The 17,410-nt window shown below is 36.0% G+C and overlaps 1 protein-coding gene across 2 annotated transcripts in view; it reads right to left on the bottom strand.

The window, feature by feature from the left end:
* Positions 1-17,410, bottom strand: part of FAM124A (family with sequence similarity 124 member A) — a 109,172-nt gene that overhangs the window by 34,401 nt on the left and 57,361 nt on the right. Inside the window, exons 3-4 of one of the 2 annotated variants that reach the window (XM_074304781.1) lie at positions 10,167-10,232; positions 9,499-10,008 (exon numbers count right to left, since the gene is read on the bottom strand). In XM_074304781.1, coding sequence (XP_074160882.1) covers positions 9,499-10,008; positions 10,167-10,232 — 576 coding nt within the window. Of the gene's footprint in view, positions 1-9,498; positions 10,233-17,410 lie in introns of both variants that reach the window. The other variant, XM_074304780.1, reaches the window with a different exon arrangement.

Below are 17,410 nucleotides of genomic sequence, written 5' to 3'. Positions count from 1 at the left end.
TTCTAGCAGGAACCAACTTTGAAGTTAAAAACCATGAGTTTGAATCCTGCCTTGATATTATCTGCATGACTTTGGCCAAGTCAATTAATATCTCTGAAATTCAATTTCTTCATTTAGTAAATGAAGAGGTTTGTCTAGATGCTTTCTAAAGATCCCTTTCTGTTTCTTAAAGTAAGTCTATGATTTTTAAAATATAATTTATGTCTATGTCATAATCTTTAAAGATCCAAGAGGCATTTATCTGATTTTTAATAGTAATTACAAGGTACAATGATGCTCATATTTATGGGGCAGTCCATCCATTTTTACATAATATCTACCTTTACAGCAACGTATGCGAATTATTTAAAGAAAAAGAAAAAACTGAAACACAAATAAAGAATGCTAACCATTTCCACTCATCTCTGCAATTTATTATCTTACCCTATTTTGGGGGGGCACAGAGAGACCCAGTACATGTCAATGGGTAAAACCTGAATCTGTGTCTTCCCAACTACCAGAATTCTATGCTTACTGTCTCAAATCCTTGCTATCACCTAGAAAAAAAATCACTCATTGTGCTGAGACCATATTCATGGAATGTATTCTGACTTCCTTCGTAAACAAAGCGGGCAATGTACAGTTTTGCATCCAAAGGGAATCATTCATACTTCTTTACCCTTGGTTCCCTCATCCATAAATCCACTGAACCAATTTAGCATCACACTTATATGTGTGATTAACATTCTCGTTGTAACTCATGTAGTGATGGGATGTCATTGTTGGCAATTCATCTGGGACTTGTCAGCTGTGGAACAGATGCAGCACTCTCCTAGCTGAGGAACAATAGCACAGTGAGAAGCAGGATGCTCTGAGACATTCAGTAAAATACACCATGGAAAAAGGAAGGCAGAAAAATAAGAGGCCTGTGTTAAGTTACTTTGGTGGGGACTTATCCTGTAGCATTTTATGTAGTCTCAATCCTAAATGTACTCTTCAAACATACAAGAGAGAAAGTAGGGTTCCTATATTCTCAAAAACAGAGGTGAGAAAGTCCTCTTAAAGAAGGAATCCAGAATCCTTTTCCCCAGGGAAAATAATTTTCCTAGATTAGGGAATGGAAATTTATGACATACATATCCAATGCTGGAAAGAATCAGTAAACCAGATTTGTCTCCAAAAAGGAGATGAGATGATGCAATTCTCTCTTTTCTTTGCAGAGGTGGCAGATTATGGTGCAATACTGCATGGATGATCCAACTCAGATAATGTGTGGATTAGTTTTGCTAAAACTCTTATTTTTTCCTTAGCTACAAATGATGGCTCTTTGGGGAGGTAAGGAAGGAGGCAGATATTTGAAAATCAAGGTGATATAAAAAAAAAGATTCAATCAGTTCATAAACTCTTTCTTGGTTACCATTCCACCTGACTCCCGCAAGAGTTGTATTTCAGACCATTCCAGTCTTTACCTTTTCATAACTAAAGAACAAAGCTTGGAAGTTAGCTACTACCTTGGAGTAGGTTTTGGAACCTACTTCCAAAAGGTTACCTTCAGTTCAGTAAGTTCTGGGACTGTACAATGACCATATATGGAAAATTTTGGCAGTGAAATGATGGCCCTAAACTTTGGGGAGAGTTTTTTTTATACAGAATGTTCTTAAAAATGGTTCTCTTCTTGACCTGAGAGAAGGAAATATTCTCTATTTGTTTAAATCTCTGGAAGACATCTATTTGGAGATTCATGACCATCTCTCCTTCCAACATGGGAACAAAAACTAAATTGATACTTCAATATCAAAATGCATATTATAATTTCTAGTTGTATTAAAATATTCTCAGATTTTCTGTGTTATAGAATCAAAAGATGCAAAGCTAGAAGGAACTTTGAGGGTATCGAAGTCCAACTTTTTCATTTTTTTTCCCAGTAAGGAAACAGAGTTCCAATAAGTTAAATAATTTGTTCAAGGTCCCTGAGGTCATAAATATGAAACCTGGGAATTAAATCTAGGCTATCTGACTTCAAAGTCAGAATTATTTTTCATGGAACCATGTTATCAAATAACAACAAAGTGAAAATGTGTTTTTCAGAAAATGGAACTACTTTGCATGACTATAACAATATATTCTTGTTAAAAGGAAATGAAATAAAAAATGCATTATTGAAAGTCAAATTATTTGCTCAAAAGTGAATGGTTTTAAGAGGGAGTAGAAAAATTTTACTCAGACTCTTTCAGATATCTACTATCATCTAGACTCCTTTATCATGGACGCATCATGTGTTGGGAGACCATTAAATGAACACACAAATTTTTCAGAAATAAAAGGATTTTTAAAAGGATTGAGCAAACTCTGATCAAGGCAATGATCCAAGACAATTCCAAAGAACCCATTATGAAAAATGCTCTCCATCTCCAGAGAAAGAACTAACCAACCAATTGCAGGCAAACATACTCTTTGTGTGTGTATGTGTGTGTGTGTGTGTGTGTGTGTGTGTGTGTTCCTTATTTGTGTCTGCTTTCTTTTGCAGCACAGATAATATGGAATTATGTTTTGCCTGACTTCACATATATAATCGATATAATATAGCTTGCCTTCTCAAGGAGTGGAGGAGGGACAGAAAAGAGGGAGCATTTGGGCTTGGTCCTTTTCAGGATTATGAACTACTCTCTCTCTCCCTCCTCATAGTGCCTTTAATGGTTTCTTTTTCCTTACTTTAACTAACTCCAGTTAGACTGCTAAACTCCTATGTGGATTTTATATGCCAGTCGATGGCATATTTAAGCATATTCCTTTAATAAATTCTTCCAAACTCCTTTTTTTTGATAACCCTGTTGCTCTCCCAAATCTATTTCATATTCACTACCCCTGGTTCCTATTTTATTTCTTATTTTTTTTTGGTAACCTCATCTCCTAAATAAACCTATCTTTTGGCCAAAAAAGAGGTAGAATTTGGAAGTTAAAATTTAGAAAAATGAATATTGTTTTTTACATGTTAATTAGGAAATATTTAATGAAATAAATTTTAAAAAAGGATTGAGCAACTGGATCTGCTCTCTATTAGCAAAGTGCTGCTGAATGGCTTCAACAACAACATTTGAAAACTCAGCCTTAAAAGGATGGGAATGCTAATCCCTATTGGAAACCCACTGAAAAGGGAATTTTGCGCTCCCTGGCAGAAGCCCATGCTTGGGTGGGGATTTGGACACCCGGCTGCTACAGCATCACCTGCTATTCTAAGAGTACCCACAGATAACTGATAGCAGCTGTTTCTTTAAAACATGCAGAATATGATACGTTTTAGAGTGAACCCCTAGAGAGAACAAATAAAACGGACCATGTGATATAAAGAGATTTTTTTTTGAAAGAGTTCAAGCAGAAATTTTAAATTCTCTTGTTTTCTTCTTTTTTTCTGGGAGGAAACAAAATAGAGTGGAAAGGGAAGTAAGTAGCTTTGGAGGCAGAACTCCTGGGTTGAAACACCACTTCTGAAACTTGGTACCTTTGCAGCCTTGCCAAATCAATTAGCTTTCTGAGCCTCAGTTTTTATCTGGACAAGGCAAAGGTTGGACAGGGTGACCTCTGAGGTGATTTCCAACTCTGTGAAGCTATGAATGGTCCTTAGAGTCTGACATTAAATCATCCCCAAGACCACTGTGAGGGTCCACTGTATCTTTCAAGAGCCTCACTCTCCCTTCCCAGCCTGGAGCAACAACAAGGTCACCATCACCAACTCTTTGGCAGGAACATAAAACCATGCTCTTGGAAAGTCTTTTTCTGGGATTGCTTTTCCAAACACTCTGGGCATCATGGATGGAAAAATCAAACTCACATTGAGCAAAATTAACAATAGTAATAATAACAACACAAAGCTAACATTTACATAGTGCTCTAAATTTTCCAGAATACATAAATTAAGCAATGTATACAATTAGCGCTAATAGATTAGAGATCATCTACTTCCAATTCCACATTGTATAAATGAGGAAATTAAGACTGAGCACTACACTTTTTAGCTGCTCCTTTGCACTACTTTTAAACTATATAAATACTAGCACCAACTATGTGCCAGGTACTGTGCTCAGTGATTTACAAATAATATTTCAATTTATTTTCACAATAACTCCGGGACATAGATGCTGTTATTATCTTTTTTTGTGAAGTTGAGTAAAATGAAGTTAAATCACTTGTTCAGAGTCATACAGATAGTAAGTGTCCGAGGGCTTCCCAATTCCACAATAAGAACTGATTCTACTGTGCCACTTAGCTGTCTGCTTTATTCTCCATCCTAGCCTCAGTCTTGCCCATATATTTTCTCTAATGAAGTCTTTTGAATCTGTATTGTTGTAAGTTAATCCAGCTGGGAATCTGGACCCATAGCTAACTGATGAATTTATGCAGCAAGGTCAATGGAAGCTTTGTCTTCATTGATGGTACTGTATTAAAGATGCTAGTAGGTACTAATCATATGAGTGAATTCTGTTCCCAAGTTAGCCCATTCCACATGACTTTCACACTAGTGTTCTTTTTCATTATAGTTCAAGGTCAAAATGTTTCACAAAAAGTTATTTAATTCAGTTCTCCATAGTAAAGGCTGAGCCACAGTTCAATTACACCAAAGATGACAGCTTTAAAGCTTCTCAGTGAAGATTTTAGAACCCTCTGGAGGAGCTCAACTTAATATTTAAATCCTTCATTTTGTATCAGTTAATTTTATCTATTTGAATCTAACCTATGGTTTCAGTGTAAGCCCATTCTCTTATCTAGCCTTGGTGATGATAAACAACTGCTCTCTATTTTCTGTGAAAGAAGTTTTCATATATATATATATATATATATATATATATATATATATGTATATATATATATATATATATATGTATATGTATATGAGTATCATCATTAAATCATTCTTCCACATTCAAAGACATAAAATAAATTCATAGCTAGCTACAAATCCTCCCACTCCTAACTATGATCCATACTATCTCTTGTTTCATACAGCATTCATTCCACAGACTTATTGAGTATTGATTACATTCAAAAAAGGCAGAATAGTACAGTAATTAGGGAGCTTAAGGCAAAAGACTATAACATTGCAAAGACATTGCCAATCTGCATTGGTTAAAGGGAGTTTCCTCCCTGGAAGTTCTTCATGCCAGTGAAATAACAGATCCAATTTCTATTCTTATTACATGCAAGATATTGAGCTAGGTGCTGTGAAGAATAAAAAATATGCTTACAATCTAGAAGTATCAGCCAGGTAGTGAATACTGTTGGATTTGGGAGTCAAAGAGAGCTCAAATACTTATTAGCTGTATGATGCTGGGCAAATCACTTAATCCCTGTCTGCTTCAATTTCCTGAACTGTAAAATAGGGGTGGGGGGTAATAATAACAATAAACTCTCAGGGTTATTGTGAGTTCCATATCCTTGCAAATCTCAAAGAATTATATAAATTTTGGATATCCGTTAAATAATAATCACAAAATCTTCTAAATTAATGACTAAAATGCTATCCTATGGGACCTAGTGTGTTTCTTCACATCTACTTCTTTACTTTTGCTGTTGTCACAGCTTTTGCATCTTTCAATTATGGATACCATGAAGAAGAAATGGAAGGAGAAAGGAATAAGGATTTATATAAAGTCTATTATGGGGCAGGTTCTGTGCTAAATGCTTTACAAATATCTCATTTGATCCTCACAACAATTGTAAAAGCAAGTGCTATTATCATTCCTATTTTACAGAAGCAAACACAGGCTGACTTGGCCAGGGTCACACAACTAGGATGTCCGAAGCTGGATTTGAACCCAGGACTCCCTGACCCTGTGCAGAGTACTTTACTGTGACATCTAGTTGTCTCTAAAAAGCAAGGAGTAGGAGAGGTAGCATTTCACCAGCCCACCAGAACCTGGACTTATTTATATCTAAGTTTTTGGTTGGTGTTGAATAATTCTAAGAAAAGCATTTCTGCTATCCTCTCGTAAGCCACATGATGTTTAGAGAATTTATAAACATATTTTAACGTCAATTTTTTCCTTCCTTTGAAGAGGAAATATAATCTTACTTCAAATACAAAAATCTACCTTAGGGGAAGCAGTCTTTCTGAAACAAGGGAGAGGGGAACAGGGTTAAGTTGATTAGGCTGACAATGAAATACAAACTGTATTTTAAGCAAGCAATTAAACAATATTCAGTTGAGCTGGTCTTCCACATTGAATTCCCACAAACTGAACAAAAAACTTTGGCAGAAATTCTAGTAGAAAAAGCAGCTTAGGAGAGGGAATGCTTTTTATTGTAAACTTCTGGAAAATATGGGTAAAAACAGGTTTTCTGTTACTATACTTCCACCAGATGTTGTGGTTCACGCCTGTAATCCCTATTACAAGGAAGGCTAAGGCTGGAGTTTAGAGCCATAAATGACTCAAGGCTAGAGCTGTTGGGGTTTGTCATAAGTAGAGTGAGCCCCTAGAAAGGGAAGTGGGGTACCTGGTGGCCTAAGGAGGGCCAAACTGGCCCAGAGTGAAAAATAAATGGAGCTGGTTAAGGCTTCCGTGCTCATTACAAATGGAACTGGTTCCTGCAAAGTCCTTGCATTTCCAGAGTGAGTGATTATGGAGAAGGTTTTTTAAAGCATTTGAATAAATAAATTCGAATAAATAAATAAATAAATAAAGTCTCCTCTACTTATCCATCTCCATTCATAAATAACTTAATGCCAACCACACAATGTGCTACCCACTTTTGGAGATTCCTTTAAGGAGCCTAGAGGCTCATATGTTGTGATAAAGCAAAATATTCTTTTCTACCACAATCCATTAATGTTGCCCTGTCAAACTAGTTTTAAGCACGAATCATGATTCCTGAATGGCTATTTTAAAAGGGTCAGTCACTCCTTTCTGTCCACATTGATTTTCTCTCCTCCACACAAAGTTCCCTTTGATGTCATGCATTACTGAGCCCAAGGACGGCTTCATTTCTCTGATGTTCTTCACACTTTGACGCCAAAGGCTGAACTCGGACAAATTGGAGGGTCTAGGTTTTGTGGGGCTCCTTTTGGAAATACATCTTAAAGGTCACTCTGAACCAAACTCAGGTCAAGCTTTCATACTCTGCCTCGGGGATCAAAAAGGGGAAAAAGATTCTCAATTTCTGAATTGTTTCATTTGCAAAAGTCATCCTAGCAAATATTTGATTCTTTCGGGTCTTTCAACATTATAAATGCTAGCATTCATGAGTTCTGATTCAATTTTACTGTCTTGCCAAATAGTGCAAATACAGACTAACAAAGAGCATGAGCAACCTGAGATGAGCTATGCTAATATAGTCCATGCAACCCACCAGCAGAATCTGGATTAATTGCAAAAAATAAGAGAAACTTCTTCATATTAGAAAAAAGCTATCATAGAAACAACATGGCAAAGTTGATAGAAATCAGGAAGATTTAGGTTCAAATTCTGCCAATGACACATCCTGACTGGATGATACTTGGGCAAGTCACTTACCCTCTCACTGCCCCAGGCAAAGCTCCCAAATTATAAATTACAGAGTGGGTACATTGGTAAAGGGAGATTCCTCATTTAAAATTTCATTATACCAATAAAATCTCAGACCTACTCTCTATCCCTTCAAAAATGATTAGAAATCAAAAATTAGATTTGTATTGTTTTGTTGTTGAGTATGAAGGAATAAATGATTAAATGAAAAAGCAGGTATTAAGTTCTTACTCTGGGACTATCATATTACTATGGCTCCGTGTATTCAGCCGGATTCCTGAACATTATTCAGCCAGCATTGATAATCAGGTTGAATAATTCAGATCTCTAGGTAGCCCTATTTTTGGCTTAAATTATGTAGCCTGACTGCCTGTTCTAAGCAATTAACCCCGTCATTGCCAAATTATAATTTTCTTTCATTTTGTGGGAATATAGTCTATGCTTAAAGATATATAAATATGATATTTATACAATATATTATTATTACATAATATATATTACAATACTATTTATATATTATTATAACAATATAATGTTATATGTTATTATAATGTAATATAATAAATATATAATATATATGATTAAAATATAATAGAAATTCTATATCTTTACCTAGAGTTATATTAACCTTTTGTGATTTCAGGAATAGGAACTGCTAATAGCATTTCCCTAATAGCAAAGAGCTTTTTCTTTCTCCAAAGCTGTCATATAGAGAACTAAAAAGCTGACCACTGAGGCAACTATGCAATGGTGGCAAGTAACAAAGCAAGTCATTTTAACACCTTTGGATCTCAGTTTCCTTATCTATATAACAAAAGAATTATACTGTTTGACTCTTAAGTACCATCTAACACTATGACATGCTTTCCAGGATGGTTCCTAACTTTTAGAATTAATTCACTTTTGGTTCAAAAAAATCTTGAAACTGGAAAGCATATATAATCTAACAGATCCCAGAGAGATGTGTGATGGACTTAGGTTGTGAATTCTGAATTTTGAAGCGCAATTGTCACCAAAGGGCTAAAAGAATCTAGGAAACCCACTGATGGCAAGAAGGACTTTCAGGTTGTGCATTAATCTAACTACTATAGAAAGGCAAAAAAGTCAACTGAATAGATTTCATTAAACTTCATTTCTTTCCCTTTTTCAGGTTAATCAATAAAATCAGGTCCATAAACTTCTCAAAAATAATATACTCTTTAAATAAGTTTATAAAAGAAGTATTTTATTTCCCTAATGCATTGCTCAATTTAACAACCACTAATAATGCCCACATTCTCCTCTGAACAACTGGGGACAAGAGGGCGTGGGACAAAGAATAAATCTAATGGAAAATGATGCATTTTGCAATCAACAAGCTGTAAGTAGGTGCTTTTCTGTCATTTCTGCTTGGGGGCTCAGAATTGAAATTGCTGACAACTCATTGACTTCAAGAGGTTATTTCAAGGAATATTTAAATCATGAATTGGCCACATTGCAAACCATGCAACATCTGCTCTATCAGAAGCTGATAGTCATTGCAACTAAAATGCACTGGCATTCCTTTCTGTAAGTGTAGCCGTGGAAGCTGAAACAGAGTACATGAAAAGCCACTCAAAGAAAGCTGATTGCACCGACTTGAGGCACAACAGGAAAATGAAACGATCCAGCCGAGAGATTCCTCCAGGCTTCTTCCTTTGTTTGAGATGGAGTATGAACCACCTGGCTTGTACTTTTTGGGTAAAGAAAAAGTGAGTGGACAAAGAATGAGGGCTTATTTTTTCCTTATTTCTTAGAGTATGAACCACCCGGCTTGTACTTTTGGATAAAGAAACTGAGTGGACAAAAAAATGAGGGCTTATTTTTTTCCTTATTTCTTAGAGTATAAACAACCTGCTTGTACCTTTGGGTAAAGAAAAGTGAGTGGACACAGAATGAGGGCTTATTTTTTCCCCTTATTTCTTAGAGGATCTAAAGATGGCAGCATGAGCTAGTTGGCTAAATTTCCCCTTACCCACAGACAGACATGATCTAACACAGGTACCTGCAAAAGGATCTTGTTCCCATCATGATCTTCTGTCTGCCATCTTCCTTCACTTATTGGGCTACAGGGATTGGGCAAAAGAGGGACGAGCTGACCAATGTCCTTCACTCGGAACTCTAGCACGGAGGAATCAGTGGGCACTGGAGTTTGACCACTGGGGAGTCTTTTCAGAGAGAACTGGATGTCCACATCCAGATTTGAATAAATGGGGAAAATGCAGAAGTCTGACTTCCTCTGACTTGGGTTCCTTTTCAAGATCAGCTCATAGAGCTTCAAGATGTCAGCAAAGTTCTCATGGCGGCAGTAGATTGTGAAACGGACAATTTCTTTCCCGTAATGCACTGGACGAATGGCCCATAGTGGGGTTCCTGGGGCCAGGGTGAAAAAATCCTGACTGCAGGGGAGGTAGGGGAGGAACCTGCCATGCACCCGCTCCGTGTGGTGGTAGTGCCACGGTGGCCTCCGGAAAGTTTCATGGAGTTCTAAAATCTGCTCTTCTCCATATTCCTCCTGTAGGAAGAGAACGACAGCAAGGGCTGGCTGGGAAGCCTTGTTCTGCCTCTTCCGCTTCCGAGCCACTCTCCTTTCAGACACACGGAAGAGCTGGAGATCTGGGTGGACCCAAGCCAATACCTTGTCGATGGCTTCCTGGAGGGCTTTGGACTCACCTGGGTCTGTGATAACGTGGACGCTGACAAGGAAAGGATCCTGGGTATCTTCCACAGAAAGCTCACCTGAAAGAACCAATAGAAACATAATGTTAATGAAATTTTTTTTCTCTAAAAAATTCAAAAAATTTTTATGGCAAAGACTGAATAGAAAAAGGGAAGGACACCAGCCAGGCTGCCCTCCATCAGTTCTGCCTCCACGAGTGTCTGAATCATTGGGAGATGGGGCTATATTAAGACAGGGAAAATAACTCTGAAGCTCAACATTTACTTGGACCATACAGTGTTTGATCAGTGTCAGGATTCTGAACTGCGACAATGAAAATCACGTGTAGAATAATAACTGACATGTACATAGTACTTTGAGGTTTGCTTCACACACATTAATTATATCACTTAATCCTTAGGACAACCTTAGGAGATAAGTGTTATTGTTAACCCCACTTTACAGATGAGGAAACTGAGACCAAGGAAACTTGTAACTGGGTCAGTGTAATACAGCTACAGCAAATGACAGAGACTGGATTTGAATCCAGGTCTTCCTGACACTAAATCCAGCATCCTTTTCATTACATCAGCATGCAATGTATTCTTTATTAATTTGTTCTTGTCTGTTCTCTATGATTCTACTTTTTTTTCATTGTGTTGTTCTTTTTCAAATATTATCCCTAATGAATACTTTATTTTTCTGTTTTTAGAATATTTTGAGGGAGGAGATGAGGGTCTTCATTGTCATAGGGAATTCAAATTGAAAAAACCCTCTATATGTGGGAAAACTGGAATTGGAATTGGAATTCTTCTGTTGGCAGAGTTGTTAACTAATTCAACATTCTGGAGATCAATTCGGAACTATGCCCAAAGAGCAACCAAACTGCACAAAAGGACCACCACTAGGTCTGTACCCCAGAGAAATAAAAAAAGGACCTATATGGACAAAAATATTTATAGCAACTCTTTTTGTTGTGGAAAAGAACTGGAAATTGAGAGGACGCTCAACTGGGGAATGAATGAACAAATTGTGGCATATGATTGTGATGGAAAATTATTGTGTTGGAAGCAAAATGCTTCCAGAAAAAATCTGGAAAGACTTACATGAACCAATACAAAGTGATATGAGCAGAACCCAAGAGAACATTGAACACAGAAACAGCAATATTATATCGTAACAACTGTGAATGACCTAGCTATTCTCAACAATATAATGATCCAAAACAATTCTGAAGGCTTTATAATAAAAAAATGCTGTCCCCTTCAAAGAAAGAACTGATGGAGTCTAAATACAGATTGAAGCATATTCTTCTTTATTTTTCTTGGTTTTTTCTTTCTTTTTTTCTTGGTTGAGTTTTCTCTCACAACATGATTGATATGGAAATATGTTTTACATGACTGCACATGTATATACTATATCTAGTTACTTGCCTTCTCATAAGGAGGAGGATAAGGAAAGAATTTGGCACACAAACTTAAAAAATAAATCTTAAAAATTGTTTTTACATGTAATGGGAAAATAATTAAAAACTTAAAAAGAAAAAGGAATTCCCTTTTATTAGTCCAAATTAGCAATACTCTGCATCTTATGCTCTTAATATTTTTGTTGTTAAAACCCCTTTGAGAAACTGGTGCAGCCTAAAGAGACCCCTTCTCACAATAATATCTTCAAATAAAAAGATAAGATACCTAGGATCACAAAAGAAATCATGCATATGGAAATAAAGATGTATTTTTCCCCACCCAAATTCATGAAATATATTCATGAGCCCCAGGTTAAAAATTTCTGTTTTAGAGAAGAAGCATGCAGATTAAAGCATATTATTTTTACTTATTTTTTGTTTTATCTTTCTCATGGTTTTTCCGTTTTTGTTCTGATTCTTCTTTCACAACATAACTAATGTGGAAATATATTTAATATGAGTCTTCCTGGCTTGACATTCTATCTACCGTGCCACTTAGCTGCCCTACTATCTAATAACAATAGAGTATCTACTTTCAAGGAATTCAAATCAGAGTTTCATTAACTCACATCAACGCCTCTACTTGATCAAGGTCATATAAGGAGTTACCAGCAGAGTCAGTTTTCCTCCTCTGGGTTCTTTTCAGACAATATCACGTCTAGGTTACCTACAACCATGTAAATGCTTTCAATATGTCACGGGAAAAGATTCTGATTCAACATCAGAATTCTCTCTACCAAAAGCAGATCTTGGAATAAGTCATTGTTTCGGATAAATCCTATGGGGTTGCCCGAGGCTTAATGTTCTGTCCTAGGTCATACAGCAGTAAGATTCAGAGGTCAGTTCAGAGTTCACAACACCTTAAATTCTGAGCTCAACAAATATCCACTATACAAGTCTGCTTCCGACAATCAAAAAAAAAAAAAAAAAAAAAAAAAAAAAAAGGAAACCAGAGATATATTAAACATATGGTTAAAAAGGTAAGAAAAAATTATCCAATTCAAACAAAAATATTTATCTCAAATCCCTAACAAGATCAAGATGTTGAAAGAAGTACCCAAACAAACAAAAGCTTTGATGAAAAAAGAAAAAATAATAACAAGTATGGATGGATTTGAGATTTGAATAGCTGGAACTATTTCCCATTCTAAGGTACACTGAAGTAAGCCAATGAAAGTCCTTAGAAACTAGGGAGAAAGGAATATGTTACTTCCTTTTCTCCCACCAGTAAAATAATTAAGACCTTCCCTCATCAACCCCTTGCAGATGACCTAGATAGAAAAAATTGTAATACATTGTTGGTGGAGTTGTGAACGGATCCAGCCATTCTGGAGAACAATTTGGAACTATGCTGAAAAGGCTATAAAATGTTCATACCCTTTGATCCAGTCATGTTTCTATTGGGTCTATATCCTAAAGAGATCATAAATAAAATGTCATAATCATAAAATGTTTGTGGCAGCCCTTTCTGTAGTGGCAAGAAACTGGAAACTGAATGGATGCCAATCAATCAGAGAATGACTGAATAAATTGTGGTATATGAATGTTATGGAATATGATGGATCAGCAAGATGATTTCAGAGAAGCTTGGAGAGACTTACATGAACTGATGCTGAGTGAAATGAGCAGAACCAGGAGATCATTATACACGGCAACAACAAGACTATACTACGATCAATTCTGAGGGACATGGCTCTCTTCAGCAATGAGATGATTCAAACCAATTCCAATTATTCAATGATGAAGAGAGTCAGGTACACCCAGAGAAAGAACTTTGGGAAATGAGTGTGGACCACAACATAGCAATCTTACTTTTTTTGTTGTTGTTCATTTGCATTTTGTTTTCCTACTCTTTACTTTCTTTTTTTTTAATCTGATTTTTCTCATGCAACAAGAGAATTGTGTAAATATGTTTATACATATTGGGTTTAACATATATTTTAACATGCTTAACATATCTAGGGGATGGTATAGAGGGAAGGAGGAGAAAATCTGAAACACAAGGCTATGCAAGGGTCAATGTTGTCAATTTATCTGTGCATATGTTTTGAAAATAAAAAGCTTAAAAAAGAGAAAAAGTTGAAATAATAAACATACAAAAATTTTAAAATGCACAAATCCTAGCCAAGATTGTTGCATAAAAGGAGGTAGCAAACTACCATACATTTTCTCCAATGACAATGTGAAATTCACACTAGCCTTAATAATAATCAAGAAATTCAATGAAAAAGATAATGACTTTTTCTACCTATCAACCGTTAGGAAATGAGACTGTCAGCATCAACATAGGCAAACAATGGCTTCCCAGAATGATCAGAGATAAGCTTTAAATCCAGAAGTAGAAAGAGAAGAGCTGTGAATCTCTCATTAGCTTCAGGGAACTCTGAAAAGTTTCATGGTGGTGAGAGAGTCTCAGGATGAGGAGGACTCAAGTCCCCCAGAGACTGACTCTAACTAATCCTGTGAAGCAGTGCTCAGACCCGGAGATTCTGGATGTTCATGGTCTCTGGGGTCCCCAGGACTCTTCTGACATGGAGAAGAGGGTCCTGAAGATCCAGTGCTCTGAATCTCAAAAGATTCAGAGGGCCCTGAACCCTATAAGATAGAGGTCAGAACAAGAACCAGCTGACCCAGAAGACCTATCACTGCAAAAGTGTAGTGAGGGCAGATCCTGGTCCTGGAAAGGAGCCCAAACTAGAGCTAGAGAGATTATTAAACCAAAAAAGACATCAACATAACTATGGGGGGAATCAGATATAGGGATTCCTCCCATAGAGGAAAGGAATAATTATTATAAAACTGTAATCAGAGACTAAAAAAATTATTTTTCTAAAAGGATTACATGAAAACCTCAAAGAACTGAACAAGAGGTAAAACAAAACAAAACAAAAACATGAAATTTAAGCTATGGGGGGGAAATTGAAAGGGTAATTAGAAAAAAATAGTGAACCTTGTCTAACAAATAGACTTCCTAAAAGAATAAACAAATCAATGACTCCATGAGACAACAAGAAATACTAGGACAAAATCAAAAGACAGAAAAAAAGTAAATGAAAATGTAAGATATTTGATATCCACAATAAGTAACTTGGAAAACAGGTCAAATAAATTAGGAATTACTGAACTTCCTATAAATGATGATTCTCTCCCTCTAAATCCTGAATATTATATTGCAAAAAATCATAAATGAATATTGTCCAATAGATTAAGATCTATTAGAACCAGAAGGAAGAGTTATAATAGAAAAAAAGAATAACATCCTTAAAGGAAAAATTCCAGTGATGTCATCACAAAAATTTAGAGCTCCCACATCAAAGAAAACAAAACAAAACAAAACGTTATAAGTTTCCAGATAGAAGCCATTCAAATACCAAAGAATCACAATTAGGATCACAGAAGACCTGGCAGCTTCTACTACAAATGAGAGGAAAACTTGGAACAGAATATCCCCCAAATCAAAAGAGATAGGTTTTTAAGCAAGAATAACTTACTTAGCAATGCTGACTATAACTGTCTGGGTGGGGATAAGGATCTTTACTAAAAAAAAAAAGAATTCCAGGTAGGGGAAAAAATAAGCAGAATTAAAATAAAAATATAAGAGCCAAGAAAAACCTGGAAAGGCAAATTTAATTGAGTAACTGAAAGAGGTCATATGATATTATAGTGTTAATATCCTAATGGGGGAGAAGTAACAAATGCCCATTCAGGACCTTAATATCTTCCATGTGTATTGAGTAATACAAAAAAAAAAAAAAGAAAAATATTGGAGGGGGGAGAGGGGTTGACTTTATTATGATGGTTTTAAAAAGATTAAGGGAGGGGAGGGCAACTGACTGAACAAAAATGAAAAAAGAATATAGAAAGGATAGAAAAGAAGGTGAAACTTGCTATTTTTCGTCATTGAGTGAGTGAAAAGTATTCATTGGAGGAAGTAGGGGAAGTGAGTATCTATCATATGAGCCTTACTTTTACTTTAAACAGACACATGCGCATGCACATACATGAAATTTGGTGTAGGTATACATCAAACTCAAGAATGAAACTAGTAGAAGTGAGTAGGATAGTATCCAGTAGGGAATAACCCATAAGCAAAACAAACTTTCTGATCCTGAATTAGGGTAAAAAATAGGGAAAAAAAGGAGACAGAGGGAGGGAGAGAAGAAGGGAAGGAAGAAGGAATAAAGGGAGTGAGGAAAGAAAGAAAGAAAGAAGAAGAGTTGGAGGAAGAAAAGAAGGAGATGAGGAAGGAAAAAAGGAAAGAAGGAAGGAAGAGATAGAAGGAAGAAAGGAAGGAAAGAAAGAAAGAAAGAAGAAAAGGAAGGAAGAAAGTGTGGAAAGGAGAGAAGGTTGAATCAAATGTATATTTATTTGATGTGCTGTTGTCAAGAGTAAAAAATAAAAATTAAAATTTCTTTGTAACTCTTTGGCTTCTCATGTTCAAATGTCCAACTGCAGGGAGGCAGACTGAGCTGGTTTTATTTGTTGTTTTGCCTGAACAGGCACAAAGGCCCACAGATAAGCTATTCCTGTTGTCTGCAGCTCACTCTTACTCTTGGTGCTCTACTAATTTACTTTTTTTTTTTTGAATGGACATAAGGCATGACTGCTTTGTCATTTAGCCCAAACCTAAGTTTACTGTACATTTTGGCTCTTGACAAAGGATCTTCTTGCAAAACAGTGAAGTGAGGGTCTATTAGTCACGAAAAAATTGTATGCCTGGAATTGGCTTTTTAACTTAACCTTGTAACACTAAAACTTTTGAGGATGTTTCATCCAAACAGTGCTGTTCCTTGTTTCAAGATCCATAGATTTTTAATTCATTTAACTTTGTCCCATAAAGGCTATATTAAACAAAAGAGAACTAATTTGTATTTACAAAAGTTTTCAGGCAGATTAAGTGAATTTTACCCAAGAGATGTCTTTTGATTTAGAAATGGCTTCTCTTTGTTATTGTCATTGTAAACTTGTTTCAATCATGTTTTATCATGTTCATGACTCCATTTAGGGTTTTCTTAGCAGATAATGTTTTGGTTTGCCATTTACTTTTTTAGCTCATTTTACAAATTAGGAAATAGGAAAACAAAGTTGAATGGCTTGCCCAGGGTCAGGCAGGTGGTAAGTATATGAGGCTGGATTTGAACTCAGGTTTCCTTGACTCCAGCCCTAGTGCTCTTTCCACTGCACCACTTAATTGCTCTGAAGATTCATCTAGATTATACTAAACCTTGTGCATGGTTACTTTAGGAATATTCATATAAATTATAATGGCCAATGTTGGTCCCAGAGAAAACCTCCCTATCCCCTTTTGTTGGAGTGAAAGAATACAAATATGGAATTATACATATACTGTCAGATTTGATTGAGATGTCAATTGGTTTTGCTAAATAATTTCTTAATTTTTGTTATAAAGGATGATGACTCACTAACTGGTAGATAGAGGCACGTAATCATAAATGAGGATGATCTAACAACAAAAGATAGCAACAATAATCAGATTAAAAATATAGACAGAGACAGTTGGACTAAATAAATCATTGGGCCGTTAGTTCTATATCCCCAACAGAAAAATTTTTCATTCTTTGGTATAATTAGGGCAATGCTGCTATATGGCTCAGAGCTAAAGAGTCTGAGGGATGTGCCTTTCAGAAAAGGCCTTTCAGATCTTAGCATAGCATGATGGGAAGTACATTGGATTTGGAATCAGAAGACCTTAATCCATCAATTAACTCCACTTACAAAGTTGAGTAGAGTCACTTAATTTCTATGGAGGATACTATCTGTAAATGGTAATTT

The sequence above is a fragment of the Sminthopsis crassicaudata genome, chromosome 3 (assembly GCF_048593235.1).
Source record: "Sminthopsis crassicaudata isolate SCR6 chromosome 3, ASM4859323v1, whole genome shotgun sequence".
In the NCBI taxonomy this organism is placed as follows: domain Eukaryota; kingdom Metazoa; phylum Chordata; class Mammalia; order Dasyuromorphia; family Dasyuridae; genus Sminthopsis; species Sminthopsis crassicaudata.
Note: the sequence above shows the minus strand (reverse complement) of the source record. Positions and strands in the feature narration are given on the sequence as shown.